Genomic DNA, 18,260 nt, shown 5'->3' with positions numbered 1-18,260 from the left:
CAAATATGACTTACGCTTTGACAAATATATCACACAGAATTCCACTTCATTGCAGCATAATAGTACTTGATGGAATATTGGAATATGCAAAGATTTCTCTTCATTGTAGCATAATGGTAACTATCTTATGATAAGATATCATAATATGCAAAAATTTCTCAATATATTGATTGTTATCAAATAAACTAGACTCCTATAAATATAAGGCCAATAACAATTATGGATATATATCACCTGATCTTATCATGATCAATAGATACATATACTTAATTATACAAGGATATCTAATCTTATTAAGAAATATACATCGATACTGATAGATATCTATACTGATATGTATTGATACACATTCATATTAATACATATCCATGCTGATATGTATCCATGCTAACACCCCCTCAAACTCAAGATGCTTTGAAAGAGCAGCTGAACTCAATGTGCTTTGAGAGAGTAGCTGGAGTTTAAATACTAAGTTTTAAAAAGGAACAGTTGGATATTCAAGTGCATAACTTGACCATTAGAAGCAATGGTTTTCATGCTCAAATTGCTTAATCAACAAGCATATAAAGCAACAATGGAACATTGGCTGATCAACAAGCTTGAGCAAGATAATAAGTGCCAAACAATTGATTAAAATCGGGCCAGCAACCTAAATGGCCAATTTTTAAAAACAATGTTATAATCAGTGCAAGACATGCACAATGGCATAGTCCACAAACATAGTGAACACTATCAACGCCAACCATCGTGTCTATTTATGTTTAATATTAACATCGTCGTCGTTAAAAAAATTTTCCAACTAATTGAGATCGGCTATATGAATCCTAATATGCCATTCTGCTCTATTAATTTATGTTCAATATCATATCATGTTTGAGAGAGAGAGAGATTCCACTTTCATATTTCAGCCCAATACATATGATTACAAGAGTAACAAGTAAAATGCTAGACGTAAATCATCAACGAAATCCTATACAGGCTCACAAACTGCACAATCCAGCCCGCAAGCAAATCTGCTTACCAAGCACAAAAGTCAGGCACTTCTTTCACTTTCTAGGGTTTGTAAGCCTGCACATTCGTACAAAGAGTCTAACAGGCCTTTGTGCTTCTAGGCGTTAGTAGAAACTCAACTCGATCTAAAGCCCAAAATGTGCTTCTAATTTCTGATGACCACATCAGCTTGAAAACCACCCATCAAAAAGAGAAGAAAAATGAAACAAAAAAGGACCCTGTTAGCATGCGATTCTCACCATTCATGTGCACTGCACTAAAAATGTAATTCTTCCTGGATCTCCACCAACATATACTTCCATATTTTTATCAGTTGATGATGTGGTTTCAGTGATATTTACAAATGGTCCCAGTGTCGCAACAGTGAGCCACTGCAGAACCCTTGTTACTGCACCAGGACTGAACTGCTAATTTACATATTCTGAATAAAGTATTTCGGGCTCAACCTTGGGCCACCTGCATATATGAACAAAGTTATCTCCCAAAATTTCTTTTTCTTTATCACCAGAAGTTGATTTGACAAGCATAAGAATCAGATCTCATTGTGTATGTGTGTGTGTGCATGTCCATGTGCGTGTGTTACCAAAAACAGCAACATCAATAAATGTTATTCTTCTGTGCATAACAAAAATACCATTAAAAGTTTCCTGGTAAAGATTCCAGTATTTAAAAGACCTTTAAAGAAATACAAGAATCCGTACAGACTGGGCAGTATTTAACAATTTCAGATATAAGAAACAAGCATCATTCTGCTGTGCCCATTACTTCTTAGGTTACATAAGTAGGCGGTTCATTTTGTATTTATTTTTTGTTAAATAATTGTGTTGCGTTGTGCGATTTGACAATTTAGAACCAAGGGAAACTGTGTTAAATTATCAGAAAAGTCCTACTAGAATAGTCCTAATGATCATCAGAAAAAATAAATATTCACAAACGTCTCACCAGCTTTGATGAATTCCTGCTCTTTAATGTCATCATTGCTGCCTCTGCAAATGCTTGTGCAGCTTCTGCATCTGCTTCAGCTGCCTCCGCTTCCCTTGCTGCTTCTTCAGCTTCAGCCATGGCCACTTCCGCCTCTGCAACTGCTTGGGCAGCTACTCTAGCGGCCTCTTGGGCGCTCATATTTCTCATTTTTGCAAGCTCAGCATCAATCTGAGATCTAGTAAGAAGCCTCACATCGCTCCTTTCTGAACGAGGTGAATCCCTAGGCTTCCCCTCGAGGAGTAATACCCCAGAGTTCCGCTCTTCCACAAGCATACGATTTGGAGGAATTAGATACTTACGCTTTATCTGGGACCATTTCAAAGCACGCCCAAATTTGAGATTTAGAATGGAAAGATCGAGTATATAAAACAAATGGAAGTTCGCTTCATTACGATTGAAATGCAAATAATCAAGGATAATAAAACCTTACTTCTGAACAATAAGAAAAAATGCATTTTCAGAAAATTACCATGAAAACATTGCTCAAAGTTCCTCTCCATAAAAACAAAAGCATCACAAATTGTACTTTTCTCACAGATGAACAATCCCACTTTCTGGCTTTTTCTTTTCTGTTCATTACAGGTATCTTTACGATGAACCAATCAATAGATTTATTACTACCAAGATATGAAAACCATTCGAGGGATCTATTCAAACTAAGATGAACAAGAATGCAGAAAGAGGATTCCTTTCTCTTCAGTAATAGCCAAAACAAGAAATGAATGTCAATAGCAGCAGAAGTAGAAGGAGAGCCCCATTTCATGTTTCTGGTTTCACGGAAGTAATAGCCTCAGGAAAGAGCACCCGGTTCAACGGTTTGGTGTGACCATCGTTCAAGAATTGAAAAGGATATGAATGGTTGTTACCAGGAAAGAGCACCAGGGACAAGGTTTTGGTGAGAAATTATTCAAGAACTGAAGAGGGTACAAATAGCTGTTAGAAATATGGTTTGGAAGGGGCCGTGGGTATAGTCATAGCTTTAAGGTTTTTCTCAGTATTATAACTATAAGCAAGTAAGATATCAATGTAGGAACTTAATAAAAACTTCCACGAGTAAGAACTTGAGCGGTGCTTGTATGGAAGACGCCGCTCTTTGCAGTGAGGGAAACACTTGCCTCTAGCGCATCATGGGGTTCATGGTCCTCGCAAACGCAAGGAAGGTCAGTTGCAGATAACAGTTGAAAATAGTGAAATAATTGCCAGCCTAAGAGATCCAGGACAGGAGGAACTTCAATGTAAATTCTTTAAGAAGAAGAACAGAGTTTGCATTTTTTATTGAGGAAACAAGGGAGGTTGGATTAAGCATGAATTGATATAGAGAATTTCATTTAAGTTCAACATGATAGGTTTGCCAATATCAAAATTCCAACTGAGCCACTCGAACTAACATTTAAAAACACAGGATTAGGGTTCGGGACTTGCCAAAATCGATCAGGGTTGGTCACCTACAGAGTTATTTTTACAAAGCTTCTCACAAGTCAATAATCTTAACGGAGTTGCACCCACAAAAAATTTACATTCTAAACAAGATTAGAATTATGGTTGTGCTATACAACTTGTTTACGTTGGTTTCCAGAGAAAAAATAAAAATACAATCTCAGGAGCTTTTCACACTTTCTAGTTGATTTTGATGAGAAATGTCATCTGAAGTTTGGGACCTCATTCAGGATTCATTGGTGTCTCGCATGATAGAAAATTAGTAAGAATGGATTTTCTAGATAGAAAGGGGAACTAACGAAAAGGAGTGAATTGGAGCAAGGAGAAATAACTTAACATGAGAAAATGAAGGTCTCACAAGGGCATAGGGGGATGCCGCATGTGTTGGGAATCAAGATAGTTTTGATGATGAGAAAGGATAAATCCATGGGAATGACTACTATGGGACAAGGTATTCAGGTTGATTGATGAGAATAGGAATTCTTGCAACATACAGAAAAGGACCACATATAATGAAGAGGATGGATTAATTCCTCATTGGAAAATGAAGTTTTCCTCATTGTCAAATGATATTTTATTGCTAAAATAAAATCATCAATGAGAACAATTTTATTACAAAGATAAACTTACAAAGAAACACAAAAACACACAACCAAGTTCAAGAGATTTCAAGACAACATGCTAGTATTCCAACACAAAATTGTGTCAGCTAAGGTGATTCTCAAAGAGTCCCTTAATTATTAAGGGTATCAGCCTCCTGCTTGGCTCCCCTAAGCATGTGCACAGAGGTCACATTCTTAGAGTCAGAAAATGTTTATGATCTCATAGCATGTCATAGCCACCCTCTTTTTCAAATTAAAAAAAAAAAAACACACACACACACACAGCCACTCTCAATGGAATAGAGTTCTCTTTACAGGCATTGAGAGAGACATTGGATGGAAGGGACAAACCCCTTCCACTACTAAATCGATTCCTTGGATGGAAGGGAGAAAGGAGCAGATCCATAGACCTCTAAGCAATGCATGAGCGTCCACAAATGTAGAATCACGTGTCCCCAATGGACCTAAATAGCTTTTAAGCATCCTACTTTCTTCATCTCTAAAAGCCCCACCCATAACCCGGATCCCTGCGAACATCCATCAAAGCTTAGCTTTCTAGTTCCCTTCACTGGAGCAACCCAAACTGTCATGGGTTGAATCCTGGACTTGATAAGGCCAAAGATCTTCCAATCCTTAACAAGTAGAGAGCCTTGAAACCTTGAAAAAAGAGAGTACACTTGCAGCAAGTTGCAAGTTTGGACCTCTTGCAGTTCACTCTGGCTAGGCAGTCAAAGCAGAATTTATTTTGGTCAGAGACTTCCATTAAGGAGGGTAGGTAACATCCATCTAATCCTCCTACGGCCCCTGCACTTCCTTACACTAGAAGGCTTTCTACTTGCTGGATTTTTCCTATAACTCCCAGGGTAGCCTTGGGGTCAACTAAGTCATACCATTGATCCACGTTAAGAAATGAGCCCCTAATTTGACAGTGCTAGATACCACTTATTTCTTTCATTACATAAAAAGCACAAAAAATATTAGACCCGTGTTTATTTAAATTGTTCTTTTGGGATCATTGGATACAGACCCTTGGTCTCGCCAGATCTCTTCTGATGTCATGTTTTAGTTTTAGGCCATTAGAGTACCAAACCCTCTGGGCCTCAGGCTGGTTTTCCAAAAGGCCATCTAATGCTTGCCATGTGGTCATGACCCAAGACCACCAATTTCAAGAGCCGAAAGTGGAGACTCCCATACGGATGCTAAGTTTGGAATGGGCGTGGCCACTGTTTCATGGAGTGTAAGTCCTCAATACATGTGGCATTTGATGTCCCTCACCTCTAATTGGAGTATGCAAAATCCAGGCTGACATATCCTCACATGGCTTCCATATTTTGGGATGCATGTTGGCTAAGGGGTACATTTTGGAGTTTTCAAGCATGAGATAGCACTTGTGCATACATTTGTATGCCTTAATAGATATAGCTCCTGAGTTGCCTTAATAGATAACTCCTGAGTTGGAGGTCTGTGGTTATTTAAAATGTATATAACTAGAAGACGGGCACAGGAATTTACAATCAAATATATGACATGCATCGCTTCATGATTGCCTTAACACATGTTGGCTCTGCACAGGAATCTTGAGTCAAGATTCCACTTTCACAAGTGGTTGAAAAGCCTAGGGTGGCATGGAGCTCTTTGTCTCATCTATAAAAGTAAATGGGTGCACCATACTTGTATACATATACAGAAAGCATCCGCTAACCAAAAAGGGGTATGTCTCAAATGATTCAATGACCATTCCGCCTTTTTCCCCGCAGTCAAAGAGATTTGATTGACTCCATACAAAAGGCCTCGAAAAATAGCCTTAGAGAGTACAATAGTTGCTCATTATATCCTCTGCTGAGCAATGTTTTTAAAATCGGACCTACAGTCAAGCTGGAGAAGGCTTCTCCAGCCTAATCCAGTCCATTTACTAGTCAAACAGAGAAGCACTGAATGAAATAAATCAACATAAATAAAATTTCTCATTTGGCAGGTCTTTTGGTTTTACCAGCTGGTTCAACCTGCCTCAACAATTTCATCCCAATTCAAAAAGTTTTTTACTGAAGATAGCAGTTGAACTTGACTAATTTTCAACCCTTCCAGTCTGATCAGGCTTTCACAACATTGCACACACCTAATGTGAATTCCTTGAGCATCACCAGACAGTTGCTTCAAAGAGTCTTCCTGGGGCTTGTATCTGAGTTTGGTGTATTACATTGTAACTCAAGGATCCAAAAGACATAACTTTAGAGAAAGAACATTCATGTTGCACATAAGCAGAAGTATGGCCCTGTTAGTTGATTGGGTCATCTCATGGACGAATTCCCAGGAAATTAAGGGTGATTCAGTGTAATTTTGTGAAGACGACTAAGAAAAATAGGAACAAACTTACAACGGATTATGCAGGTGAAGGCAATAAGCCAATACTTCTCAATCTAAACAATGAACATTGCATTATTATTTTTTGCTTTCTCTCGGTTTCCACAATCAAAGGTTCAAAGGTTAAAGGCTTTATTTAAAAGAGTACAGGTTATAGTCATATTTCATATGGCCAAAGGCAACTAAAACTGATATATTTCCAAAACTCTATTTCTTAATATGAGTTATCAAAAGAAAATAAATTTAACTTGCAAATATGTGATGTAGCATTACCTTAACAAGTTTCCCACTTGCTGTCAAAGTCTTCAACTTTGCTGACAACAACCGTTTGAAATTGGGTGGAGCCCAATATTGATCCTACATTATTTCAATATTTAACATTGTCAGTACCAATATAATAAGAAGCTATTGGCATTAAATTCCAATGAGTCACTTGGCATAATATCTCTTCGGAAGGTATAAATGTTTACGGACTCCAAACTAATAACATCATGACTCTTAAATAACGTCTTGATCTTCAGTGAAAGAATATAATTCTAAACTCACAAATATAATTTGCATGACATTAGCAAATGTGGATGCAAGATGCAGGTAATCGAGTCAGGATTCATTATTCAGATCAATTGCAAGTTGCTAAACAACCAGTTTTTAGTCCAGCCAAGTTTCGTCCAGCCAAAAAGTTGCTAAACATTATTCACTACCTTATAAGTTGCTAAACAACCAGTGAGACTACCAAAAAAAGAAAAACCCATATTTTCTCTATTCCCAAAAAAAGAGGCTTCTTTGATAAGACTGACCACTTAAAGATACAGTTCTCAGAATTTAAAGATAGGCAGGGATACTTCTTTGATATGACCATTGGCATGTCCAAATGATCATTAGGACTGCAAGTTGTCGGTTTAGACCTTAGAAATAAGAATATCGGTGTCAGCCTATCCTCTTTCTATAAAAAGGAGAATTGGTCCATTGCATTGGAATCCAAGAGACAAGCCTTTCTGGTAAGAATAGATAGGATTAGGTTAGTTAAAACATTTCCTTCCAACTATGGTTCTTGTTATGCTTTTGCATATTTAACAAGGACATACTCAACATGGTTTATTCACATTGAATATTATATGACACTTCATTCAGACAATATGGAATGCGTTCTTTTTTACTTTTTTTTTTTCCCATGAAGTTGAATGTGTTTTGTACAGTTTATTATCTGCTCATTACAATCAGATGTTGAATGTATGATCTTGGTTTTAACCTCAGCGAGAGAAATTCTACTGGACATATGATGGAGAAACAGACAGCTATATTGAACCAAAGCAAAATTCTGAAAGCAAACCTTGACTAGTTGAGGGAGTTTACTAGCTGAGTCAAGCAAATCTAGCAGCATATACCAGACCATCAAATAGAGACAATCACCAGTTCTAGACAATGTTCATGCACAGGCAATTATTCAAATAATTTACAGCCACTTCAACTTTATGAACCATTCATACATCCAAAACTGAAAACCGCCAAAGCCAGACCCCAGGGGACATCTCAATGCCCCTAGGCAAGATTAAGCAGCAAGAATATAACAATAACGAAATCTTAAGCACCAAATGAATAAAAACCTTGATTGCTAGTAACGAAGAACCCAAGGAACAGATGGAAAATTTCTCTAGGCCCCTTGTTTAAAATAGGAAAGGGCATATGAGAGAGAAATGCTGACCAAGTTGATCCAAAATTGAATGTGATAAGAAACAAAGGAAGCAGAATAACTAATGATCAGATATATAAGACTGAAGGGTGCGGTTTGTACAGAGCCGAGGCTCTAAACAATCAAAGTAGAGCACACCTTCAAATACTGTTGAGAAATGTGGTTTTAATACTTAAAATCTTTGTGATAGCCTTAAAATATATTTTCATTACTAATTATCAGATTTAAAACGCTTCAAAAATATTGCAGATCGAGCAGATCTATGAAAACTTAAAAATCTTGAAAATTGACGGTCCAAAAATGCATTACAAAATGCACTATTTCCAAAACTTGAAATCCAATTTTTTCTCATGTCCATGCACCTTGAGGTCGAGATGATCATTTGAGGATACTTGGGCATCAAAACAAACTCTTCTAGTGAAAATTTTGAGGTGCACCCTAATTTGATTGTTTAGAGCCTCACATTTATATAAACTTTTTCCAAGACTGAAAGCCTATAACGAATTGCAGATCAGATACTCAAGGGACCAGATGCAATGGCATCTGCTCCACTAATGCTGACCAAGAAAACCTGAAGTTATATCTTGATTCCCTAATTGATTCCTTGCATGTGAAGGACATGCAAAGTTTGAGTGAAGATTATAATTGTTCCTGAGTGTTTATTGTCATACAGCACACAATAATGGAGGGCAGCGCCTGAAATATGGATGGATCCTTTTGCCATTGAAACTCAGTGAAATTTAAGTCAAGGATAAAACAAAGAAGCTCTCTAAAATGTAAGCAACATATTAAACAAAAAAGAAAGAGAAAACAGGACGCATAAACAAAATCAGGATTGAGAGACTGAATGATACTGTATCTTGGGGATGGTAATATATCGCCCTAATAAACATTACTCAAGTATACAATAACAACATTGAGGAGTTAATAAGGATATGGAGAATATCTTTTATCTATAATATCTTTTAAAAAAATTATTATTATCTTAAATATTCCTGGCAAAGTTTAGCCAAAATATTTCTTTAAGTCAGTAAATTTTTTTTTAAAAAAAATTAAATAACAGAGAAACACACGCACCCATGAGAGAGAGATTGGAGGTTTCAGAACCTATGATAGTAGATAGGTTCAGTTTCTTCTTCACAAGGATTTTAGAGAGTAAATAGAAAAGTAAATGTACCTCTATGTATACAGCAATTGCTGACTTGTTAGATCCACCGGGCTCCTTTAGATTAGCAATAGCATCCATTACAAGATTGTCTAGCCTACATCCACCACCATTAAAGTCTGAGATAAAAAGCAACATACTGAGCTCAAAAGATACTAAAAGGAATATATATATAATTTCACTAGATGTGGGATTTCATTATGCTAAACAGAAGAGATATAGTGCCACTAGAAGTGGTATACCATTCTTTCTGCACTTCCCAATAAAATGTATTGCTTCTTTAAGATAGAAAAAAGTGTCATATCATATCCACATGTACAATAAGTAGCTGCTTGAGTATGCAGGAAACTGCAATGATGATCTGAAAATCAAATAGCCACAGTGTTCCAAACAACGCTGTCTACTGAATAGCTCGAGCTATTCTAACATTTTAAAGTTTCAATTGCAGTAGTGAAAATACATAATTTAGGCATCCAAATAGTTTGTCAATGTAAACTGCAAAGTAGGACTTGCTAAACAAACAGCTCAAATTTCTGACAACGCGATGTCCTCCTAATTTTGTTATTCACCAAAATCCTCCCTACACATCATGCAGTCTTAAGAAGCTATTGATGAAGAATATCAACTATAAAGGTCACAATTTAGATATTTTATCACTAAATCATAACAATGATTTATTTTCAATCTTAAAATGAATGCATACCTGGGTGCCACATCTACAACCTAGCTGCTCATAAAAGCCTCAATTTCAAAAGCATGAACAGGTGTATACTGCTTCCAACAAAAACAATGCAAACTCAACAACATTTCGTTAAAGATCATGAATGCATCTTACTGAAGATGAGTTATGGAACTATTACTATTCTTAATTCTAACACATCCTACCCTTATGTCCAAGCATATGAACACAATTCTATTCATCGATGATCTTTGTTGTGAACAAATGATCACAACTTATTAACTGCAGCATCAACTGCTAATAAAACATGAGTTGCTTGACAACTGAATTGAAGGGCCCATAGTTCCCCATAGTGTGCAGAAAATGCACTGAACATGACAATTACCAGCAACTAATAGCTAGTGGCTCAGAACATAACTAGCATCTAAGAAAAAACAAACCAATTAACCGAAAATAGAGAAAACAATCCAAGCAACTCAATATGTCTGTTATTTTATTGGAAGTCGCATCTTCAATAATCTAAAGGCCAAAAGCAAAATAAATAGGTAATGTTACATGTCAAGTAACGATAAGTACTGACCTGGATATTGTTCTCTTTGGACCTGTGATTTGCAAATGCCCATTTGACATGGCTAGAGGTTTTGCATCAACAATTTCATCATCAATGCCATTAACTACTGTACTAAGAGCCAGAGGGTTATCATCATGCTTTGAGAAGTGTTGACTTTTCTTGAGTGCTAAACGAGCTTTTTCCCGCGATCCCCACCCATTTGCAGTGACACTCATGTTGCGCCACTTATCCTGTCAAGAGCACAAAGAGTATATCTCAGTGTCCATGACGATGAATGCATGGGAACCATGAGGGAAACAAACATATAAACTAACAGCAGGAATCACTTCCATTATATGGAATGTCAGATTCCTGAAAAAGTGGAATGTTTCCAACAGCATTTCCTTACATAGTTAAAAATTGCAGTTAATCAAGAGTACAGGGTTTAAACAGAGGAGAAAAGTAGAAACAAAAGGTTTACAACATAGAATCGAGATTAACACCGAAGGTCACGACCCCACCAAACAACCTCAGGCCATTCACGTCTTTAAGAGCTTCACTTTGCAAAGTAGAAAGAAGTGGAGGATCACATAGAGGAACTCCTAGATCTCAACTATATGACAAGGCAAGGCAAAGCCCCTGGAACCCACCTGAGGACATTGAGCAGCAGCCCCCTTTCCCCTACCCAAAACAAGAAATAAAAATAATAGTCAATTGAGGAAGGCAACAATATATTACTGAAATAGTATAGTTACAAAAATTTCTCGCGAGAGGTGGGGCGTTTTCGGTAGCCCACAGACTGGGTGCTCCTTTACAAAAAATAATAATAGAAAGAGAAGAGAGAAGAAAGAAGGGAGACGGAGTGGGAGAGACAGTAGAGTGAGGGAGAGAGAGAGAGAGAGGGGAGAGAAGACTTCAATCATCTAACCATCCCTGCATCAATGAGCCAATCTCAGCCACATAAGCATGTATGACAAATAAGCCAGCATCTTCCCAATATTGCTAACCCTCTCATCCCGATGCCTCAATTTTTACTTTGACCTTGGGTTTCTCTTTGACATATCATAATATTGCAACTTCATCATCTCAATGCATATGAATTCTGGGGTGTACATAGCAATGAATCTTTGACCCCAACCTGTTTCTCCAAAGAATCCATCCTCAATCTAACTAATTCCTAATGCACCAAGCCCCATAAGACAGTAATATTATACATGATGGCCCCCCTTTTCCTCACAGATCACCCCCATAAACAACTGGAAAGTGTGAAGACCAAACCAATTGTCGCCTAGGATTCAAACAAATGCATTGACGTATCATAGCTAAAAAACTTCATAATATTTTAAACAACTCAAGGAAGAACTGCAGGTGAAATCATGATGCATGAATAAATGCTCCACAGATTCCTTTACCTGCATATCCATCATGTATCACAATGTGAACTAAATGAACATGAGATGCAAACGATCCCAAAAGCATGTATTGAACGCCGAACCAACTAAAACCTCCAATCAAGAACAGAAGGTGGCAGCCCCAAGCCCGCCCCCACCCCCGCAGATGGAATCCCAACTGTACAAAATTATGATGAAATTTGATGTATCCAGCCCTCTAAATGGGAACTAATATGATATGAATATAGTATTCCATGACAAAGTAACATAGAAAATAAAAAATAATAACATACTAATTAAGCCCCAAAAACACTGAAATGAAGCAAGAAATAACAAGAATTCTGAAACCGTCCATGAAGCTCATTATGCTATCCATAAATTTAACATACACCAACAGAACTCGTTCGTCTTTTCTTGATGTTGGAATTCATGCATTCCTGCTAACTTTTATCTTGGGTTAGGACTTTCTCCTAAGACAAAAACGACCTCAATCTCAGATACAAAATCAAAGCACATAAGCAATGCCTTGTCTACAAATTATTGATCCACTACTTGCAGACAATAGACAACAAATAAACAGTCATTCCAATTCAATCTACTCTGGAAGCATCAAAAAGCATCATAAATACCTAAACAACCACAAGGCAAACTGATTTACCCTGAAAAAAATGAGCTGCCCCTTAACTCTCAATCATTAAAAAAAAACTGAACAGGATGTATAGTTGAACCATCATGAGAAACATTGCAATAGAATAGAAAACCTATATGAGAATTCACCTTAAGATCGACATTTGATCGCAACGCTAAAATCACACTGAAAACCGGGTCTTTCAGTATAGTCCTCCATTTTCCTGGCCCATACTTATCAACTCCAGCACGAAGAGCAGCTTCTTCTTCAGATGTCCACTTCTGCTTGGGTGCACCCATAGACAGAAAACCTGCTACTTTCTTCAAGGAATCAGGTCCCCCACTCTTAACTTCTGTATGCCTGCTTGAGCTTTCAATTCTTTCCTATTAATCCCAAATAATAAAAAAAAGTAAATAAATAATCAGATTTATCAATAACAGGAAATTAGCAACAATCAAAAATCATAGATAATTCACAAATGCAATTTATTCTGTGCAATTAAAGAGAAAAATTAGCTGTTTGAGGGATTAAATTGATTCATTATCGGATAGTAGAAATTGCTGGAAAAAGAGAAAGAGAAAAAGAAACTAAAATTCAGTCACCTCCATATGGATCCAATAATTGCTGATAATTCCTCAAAATCATAGAAGGAAACCCTAGAATTCCCCCCTCGAACCGACGCCGGAAATCCTAGCGTTTGTTATTTTACTTTTTAAATAAACAATAACCCTTTTTGACCAAAATAACTCAGTACTGCACAAGAAAAAGTGCAGATTATAGAAGAAAGAAACACACTTTTTGAAAATTAGAAGAGAAATCCAATTGATTATAGAAGAAAGAAACACACTTTTGAAAAATTAGAAGTGAAATCCAATTCCAAATATCTCCAATAAAACAAAAATCAAATGCAAATTAACTCCAAAAAGACAATTAAAATAGATCACAACGATGTGATACAACAGATTTCTATAGAGAATCCCCAAAGCTACTTCAAGCCTCAGATATTATTTATTAGAAGTTTTCTTATATTCGGAAATAAAACCAATGAAAATCATCTCAATTCAGAGAACAATCAAAACCCTAATTCTGGCGTAGTAAAAAAAACCAGAAAACTAGGAAACTCACCAAGAAAATAAAAAATCAGAAATTAAGACCTTGAAAAGGTGCTTTCACAAACAGAATTTCCAAACCAAAGTGAATTATCCATTAAAATCATCTTATACCATAAATAAGTTCTTACTATTCAATAAAAATAAAGGCTTAGAAACAAAACCCCACAGAAAAACCAAAGATAATATTACAGAAACGGATTCAAGGGTCCTACTTTACATGAAGAGAAGAAATTACAGGGAATTCGGGGTGAAAAAGGATCGAAAAAATAAAATATTTGGAAATATAAAAGGATTTCAATGAAAATTTGTGAAATTTAACCTCTGAGTTCGAGTGGTTCACCCTTTGTTTCGGGTCCTCTTTGTTGCCGATGTGCCCTAATATGCCATTTTATCTGCTCCTCTAATTTTACCCCTTTTCTTCATTTTCTTTTTTTTTTCTCCTGATTTTTCCCCCTTTTCTTTATTTTGGTTTTTGTATTTGTTTTCTTTTGAAGGGGAACGTGGGAGATAAGAACGTTGAATTCTGATCAGAAATATTAGGGTTTCAGAGCTCCTGACCCACGTGCCAAATCACACGCGGCACAGATTTTATTTAAAACAAAAAAATAATAAAACCAAAAAGGATGGTTTCGTCTTTATGTGTAACTAAAAGGTTGGTTTTGTCATTTAGATAAGCATGCATTTTGAAGCTTTCGCGAGAACAGCCATACGGAGACAAATCCCCTGAATATCCAATGCGAGGCGTGCATATCACCCTTTGAAGGGACTCCAACGATGCAGATTGAATTTAGGTAACAATGGCTATTATTTATATTTGTATTTTTTATTTAAAGGTAAGGCTCTAAATAATTAAATTAAAGGTAAGACTCTAAACAATTAAAAATTCATTAGGAGAAGCTTTTTTAATGTTAAAACATCCGCAAATTGATGAGCTCAACCTCAAGATGTATAGACATGAAAAAAAAAGGATTTATAGTCTTAGAAATAATGCTTCTTGTAACGTATTTTTTTACCGTCAATTTTCTTAATTTTATAGCGTTTATAGATCTACTCGATCTACACTATTTTTGAAGACTTAAATTTTATAATTACATAGAATTAAATTTTCAACATCTTTCGACACTATTTAAAGGTGCGTTTTATTTTGATGGTTTAGATCCTCAGCTCTATACAAACCACACTTTTTTTTATTTTCATACAAAATTTATTTTCATGAAAATGGGGTATGCATTTTAGTCTATTTTTTTACTTTGATATTTTTTTTATTTCTAGTAAAAATGGGTTGACACCCTTACAATATTCTTAAAAGGGTCAAAAGATTACAAATTATACTTGAGAGTAGTACTTTTAAATTTGTATATCAATAAATTATGTCACATACCAATGACGCTAAATAGAAGTTCTATTGGACAATTGTGAGACTAGCGTTGCATTGTGGGGTGGAGTGTTGGGTGACCAAGAAACAACGTACCCGTAGGATGAGTGTAATTAAGATATGGATGTTAAGATAGATTAGTAGCAAGACAAGAAAGGATAGAATTTGAAATGAATATATTTGAGAGAATTTATGTATGACTCATATAGGCGATAAGATGAGAAAAAATCGACTTAGGTAGGCTGGGTATGTGCAGTGCAGACCCAGTATAGCACTTGTTAGGAGGTGCAAGTTGGTTCAAGTAGAAGGCTAAAAAAGTGTAAGGGGTAGCCCAAAATAACATGATTGAAAGTAGTAAGAAATGATATGGGTGCTCATGACCTCATTGAAGTATAACCCATGATAGAGCAAAATGATAGACTAAGATTCGTGTAGTCAACCCAAAATAATTAGAAAAAGACTTAATGATATGATGATGGCTCAAGTAAATAATGTACCACTTGTTTTGAGTTTGAAATCTGAAGCAATATTTTCTAAAAAAAAAAACATGTTATGAGGTTAAAACTTAGTACATGGAAAAAGGGAAAGATAATAAATAAACCAATAAAATACAAGAAAAAAATTAAAAAATGAGAGATTATACCCTCTTTCAGGGTTTGTATGGGAGTTCCCTCCAAAGTGTATCTTTTCATATGACCAAAATCAATTATTCTTCTCTATAACATGTTTCATATGCATGAAAATATTTTCGCAAAAGTATTTTTACATGAAAGAGCTCCCTCATGTGATTAGGTGGAGTTTTTTCACACCAATTGACTAATAATTGATTTGAAAAAAATGCGATTAGGTGGAGATTTTTTCACACCAATTGACTACTAATTGATTTGAAAAAAATGCATTGGGACCAATTGGTCTGAAAAAACTATAACACCTAGTCACATGGGGGGAGTTCTTTCGTGTGAAAACAGGTTCAAGAAAGTATTTTCACGCGTACCAAATATATATTTTTATGACGACCAATTGGCTCGAGGCTTGGTCTATTTTTACGAGTCACGGCTTTGCTCACACATGTGCACGGAGAGGAGCGAGCATGGCGCATGTGGAACATCCAATGGTCACTAGCTTTTGAAGATACAAGGAACTTGAAATTGATGGCAGCCATTGAGATGCATGTAATCGTTCACATCTAACGGCTGAGAACTGTTGATGGCAGTTATTTGAGTTTTAACAGTAACATTGTGTACTGTAATAATATAAATTATTCACTTGAACAATAAACTCGCAACCACTTAGAACTCTATAAAATGGGTATGTTTTTCCAAATCTCTAGACTCAATTTTTCAATAGAGCTTTGGCATTTATATATATATATATATATATATAGGAAAAACTTTGGGTGAGCCCATTAGTTCACAAGAAAAAATGAATCCAACGACCCAGATTGAATCTGGGCTGATTTGACAATCACAGATGTCCGGTAGTTAATATTTTTTCTAGAAATCCAAATCACTTAAAATTTTAGACATGTGTTCTTCCCATCAAGCCGCACCTAATAAAAATATAAAAAAAATAATTCGTAAAAACAAAATTGACCAAAATACCCTTGAAACTTTTTAGGGGTATTTTGATCAATTTATTTCGTGTAAAATATTTTTTTTTTGATATTTTTCGAAGATTTCACCTATTTTTGATGTACACATGCTTCAAATTTCAAGTAATTTGAATTTGTAGAAAAAAAATTAAAATTCAAACACTACCGAACATCCATGATCATCAAATCGGTCCAGATTCAATCTGAACCATTGAGCTCAATTTTTCCAATAAGCTAGCAGGCTCACCTAGCATCTTCCATATATATATATATATATATATATATATAGTAGGCTTCTAACTTAGGTGCACAGAGCTTTAAAGAGTTAAAAAGAGACCTTCTATTTTTCTATAACCCGAGGACCAATTACCTTTTTTATGCACATCTTTTACAACGTTGAAAGGGAGAATAGCATATTGAGAAAGCGCTTTTGCATGCTCGAAAACAGAAGGAATTTCACCTAATTCGTTTTATTTTTTTGCTCCTTTTTCACCCAACTACTTACAGCAAAAATAAGGTTGTGTAGAATGAGGCAAAATTTTAAATTTTTTTGTTCTACTTTAGTGTATAAAATGTGCATTTTTGCGGTAAACTCAATTATAGAATCAGGCAAATTTTGTGGTTCACTTTAGTGGTTAGAATGAGCTCAGTTGTCTATATGAATGTATCTAATAGGGGAGAGTTTGTTTTTTTGTTATGGTTTTCATGGGGAAGTCGAGCTTTGGATCATGAATACGAGATCAACTGTTCGTCTTCTGGTTGCATTTTACTAGTTCAAATTAAGGATCATGTTTATTTTCTTGCGGCTTTTGATGATTGAAATGAGAGCTCCATTTTTATTTATTTTTTCGTTGTGTTAATGTTCAATAATTGAATGAGTTTGAAAACTTTTGTTTTTTTTTCTCTTCCTTCCAGATAAGGAGTTAAGAATTGGTTCGAGTCAATAGTACGGATGAGAGAAAAAAATGAGCAAAATTGGGTGTTGAGTTGGTTCCAAAGATTTTTTTTTGATGGTATATTATTAGATTATTCAACATTATTACAAAGATGTCACAATCACTCCATTTGGAGTGATTCACACAGTTCAATTTTTTTTTGAAATTTTAAATTTAAGCAATGACATTTTTATAACCATTATCAGATTTTTAGCCTACGTAAGCAAAAGTAATTTTAACCTCCTCGAACCAAAAAGTAAATTCTCTTTATATACTTTTTTGTTTGAAAAGGCTTTGAGGTGCTAACACCCCCCACACCATTCAATTTGGATCATGCGAGCCACCAACCATTTGATCTAACTCAATATATTTTATTTTTATCTTATTTTTACAAACTATATGAATATAAAATTTAATACGTACCATCATCTCAACAAAGCACACCTAATACTAAAAAGAAATTTTCAATAAATATATAAAACCAAAATACCCCTTAAAAATTTCAAAGTTATTTTATTCATTTTATTTTATTAAAAATATTTTTTATATTTTTTATAAGTGCGAATTTCAGAGAGTGGACACCCAAAATTTGGCACCAAATATTTTGCATAAAAAAACTAAAAATAAGACACTTGACATTGTGATTGGGCATTGCAGCCCTCCAGTTAAAATGAAGGATTGGATAATGGGAAACATGTAAGTTAAATAAGTAGGGGAGGCACAGAAAGCTTGCCCAAAAAAGAAACATA

The 18,260-nt window shown here is 35.5% G+C and overlaps 1 protein-coding gene across 3 annotated transcripts; it reads right to left on the bottom strand.

The window, feature by feature from the left end:
- Positions 1-818: 818 nt before the first annotated feature.
- Positions 819-14,090, bottom strand: TRB1 (telomere repeat binding factor 1). 3 transcript variants are annotated; one of them, XM_011624750.3, is made up of 7 exons: positions 13,101-14,090; positions 12,648-12,881; positions 10,510-10,730; positions 9,263-9,347; positions 6,669-6,752; positions 1,954-2,301; positions 819-1,467 (listed from the first exon to the last, which is right to left on the bottom strand). In XM_011624750.3, exons 1-7 carry the CDS (start codon positions 13,104-13,106, stop codon positions 1,453-1,455), a joined length of 993 nt encoding a protein of 330 aa, XP_011623052.1. In that variant the 5' UTR covers positions 13,107-14,090; the 3' UTR covers positions 819-1,452. The 3 variants fall into 3 exon arrangements, with proteins under 3 accessions (XP_011623052.1, XP_011623053.1, XP_011623054.1); XM_011624751.3 differs by having other exon boundaries at positions 13,930-14,090; XM_011624752.3 differs by having other exon boundaries at positions 13,951-14,090.
- Positions 14,091-18,260: the final 4,170 nt, after the last annotated feature.

The sequence above is a fragment of the Amborella trichopoda genome, chromosome 8 (assembly GCF_054954075.1).
Source record: "Amborella trichopoda isolate Santa Cruz 75 chromosome 8, AtrichopodaSantaCruz75HAP2 v2.0, whole genome shotgun sequence".
Lineage (NCBI taxonomy): Eukaryota > Viridiplantae > Streptophyta > Magnoliopsida > Amborellales > Amborellaceae > Amborella > Amborella trichopoda.
This window is presented reverse-complemented; position numbering and strand designations above follow the sequence as displayed.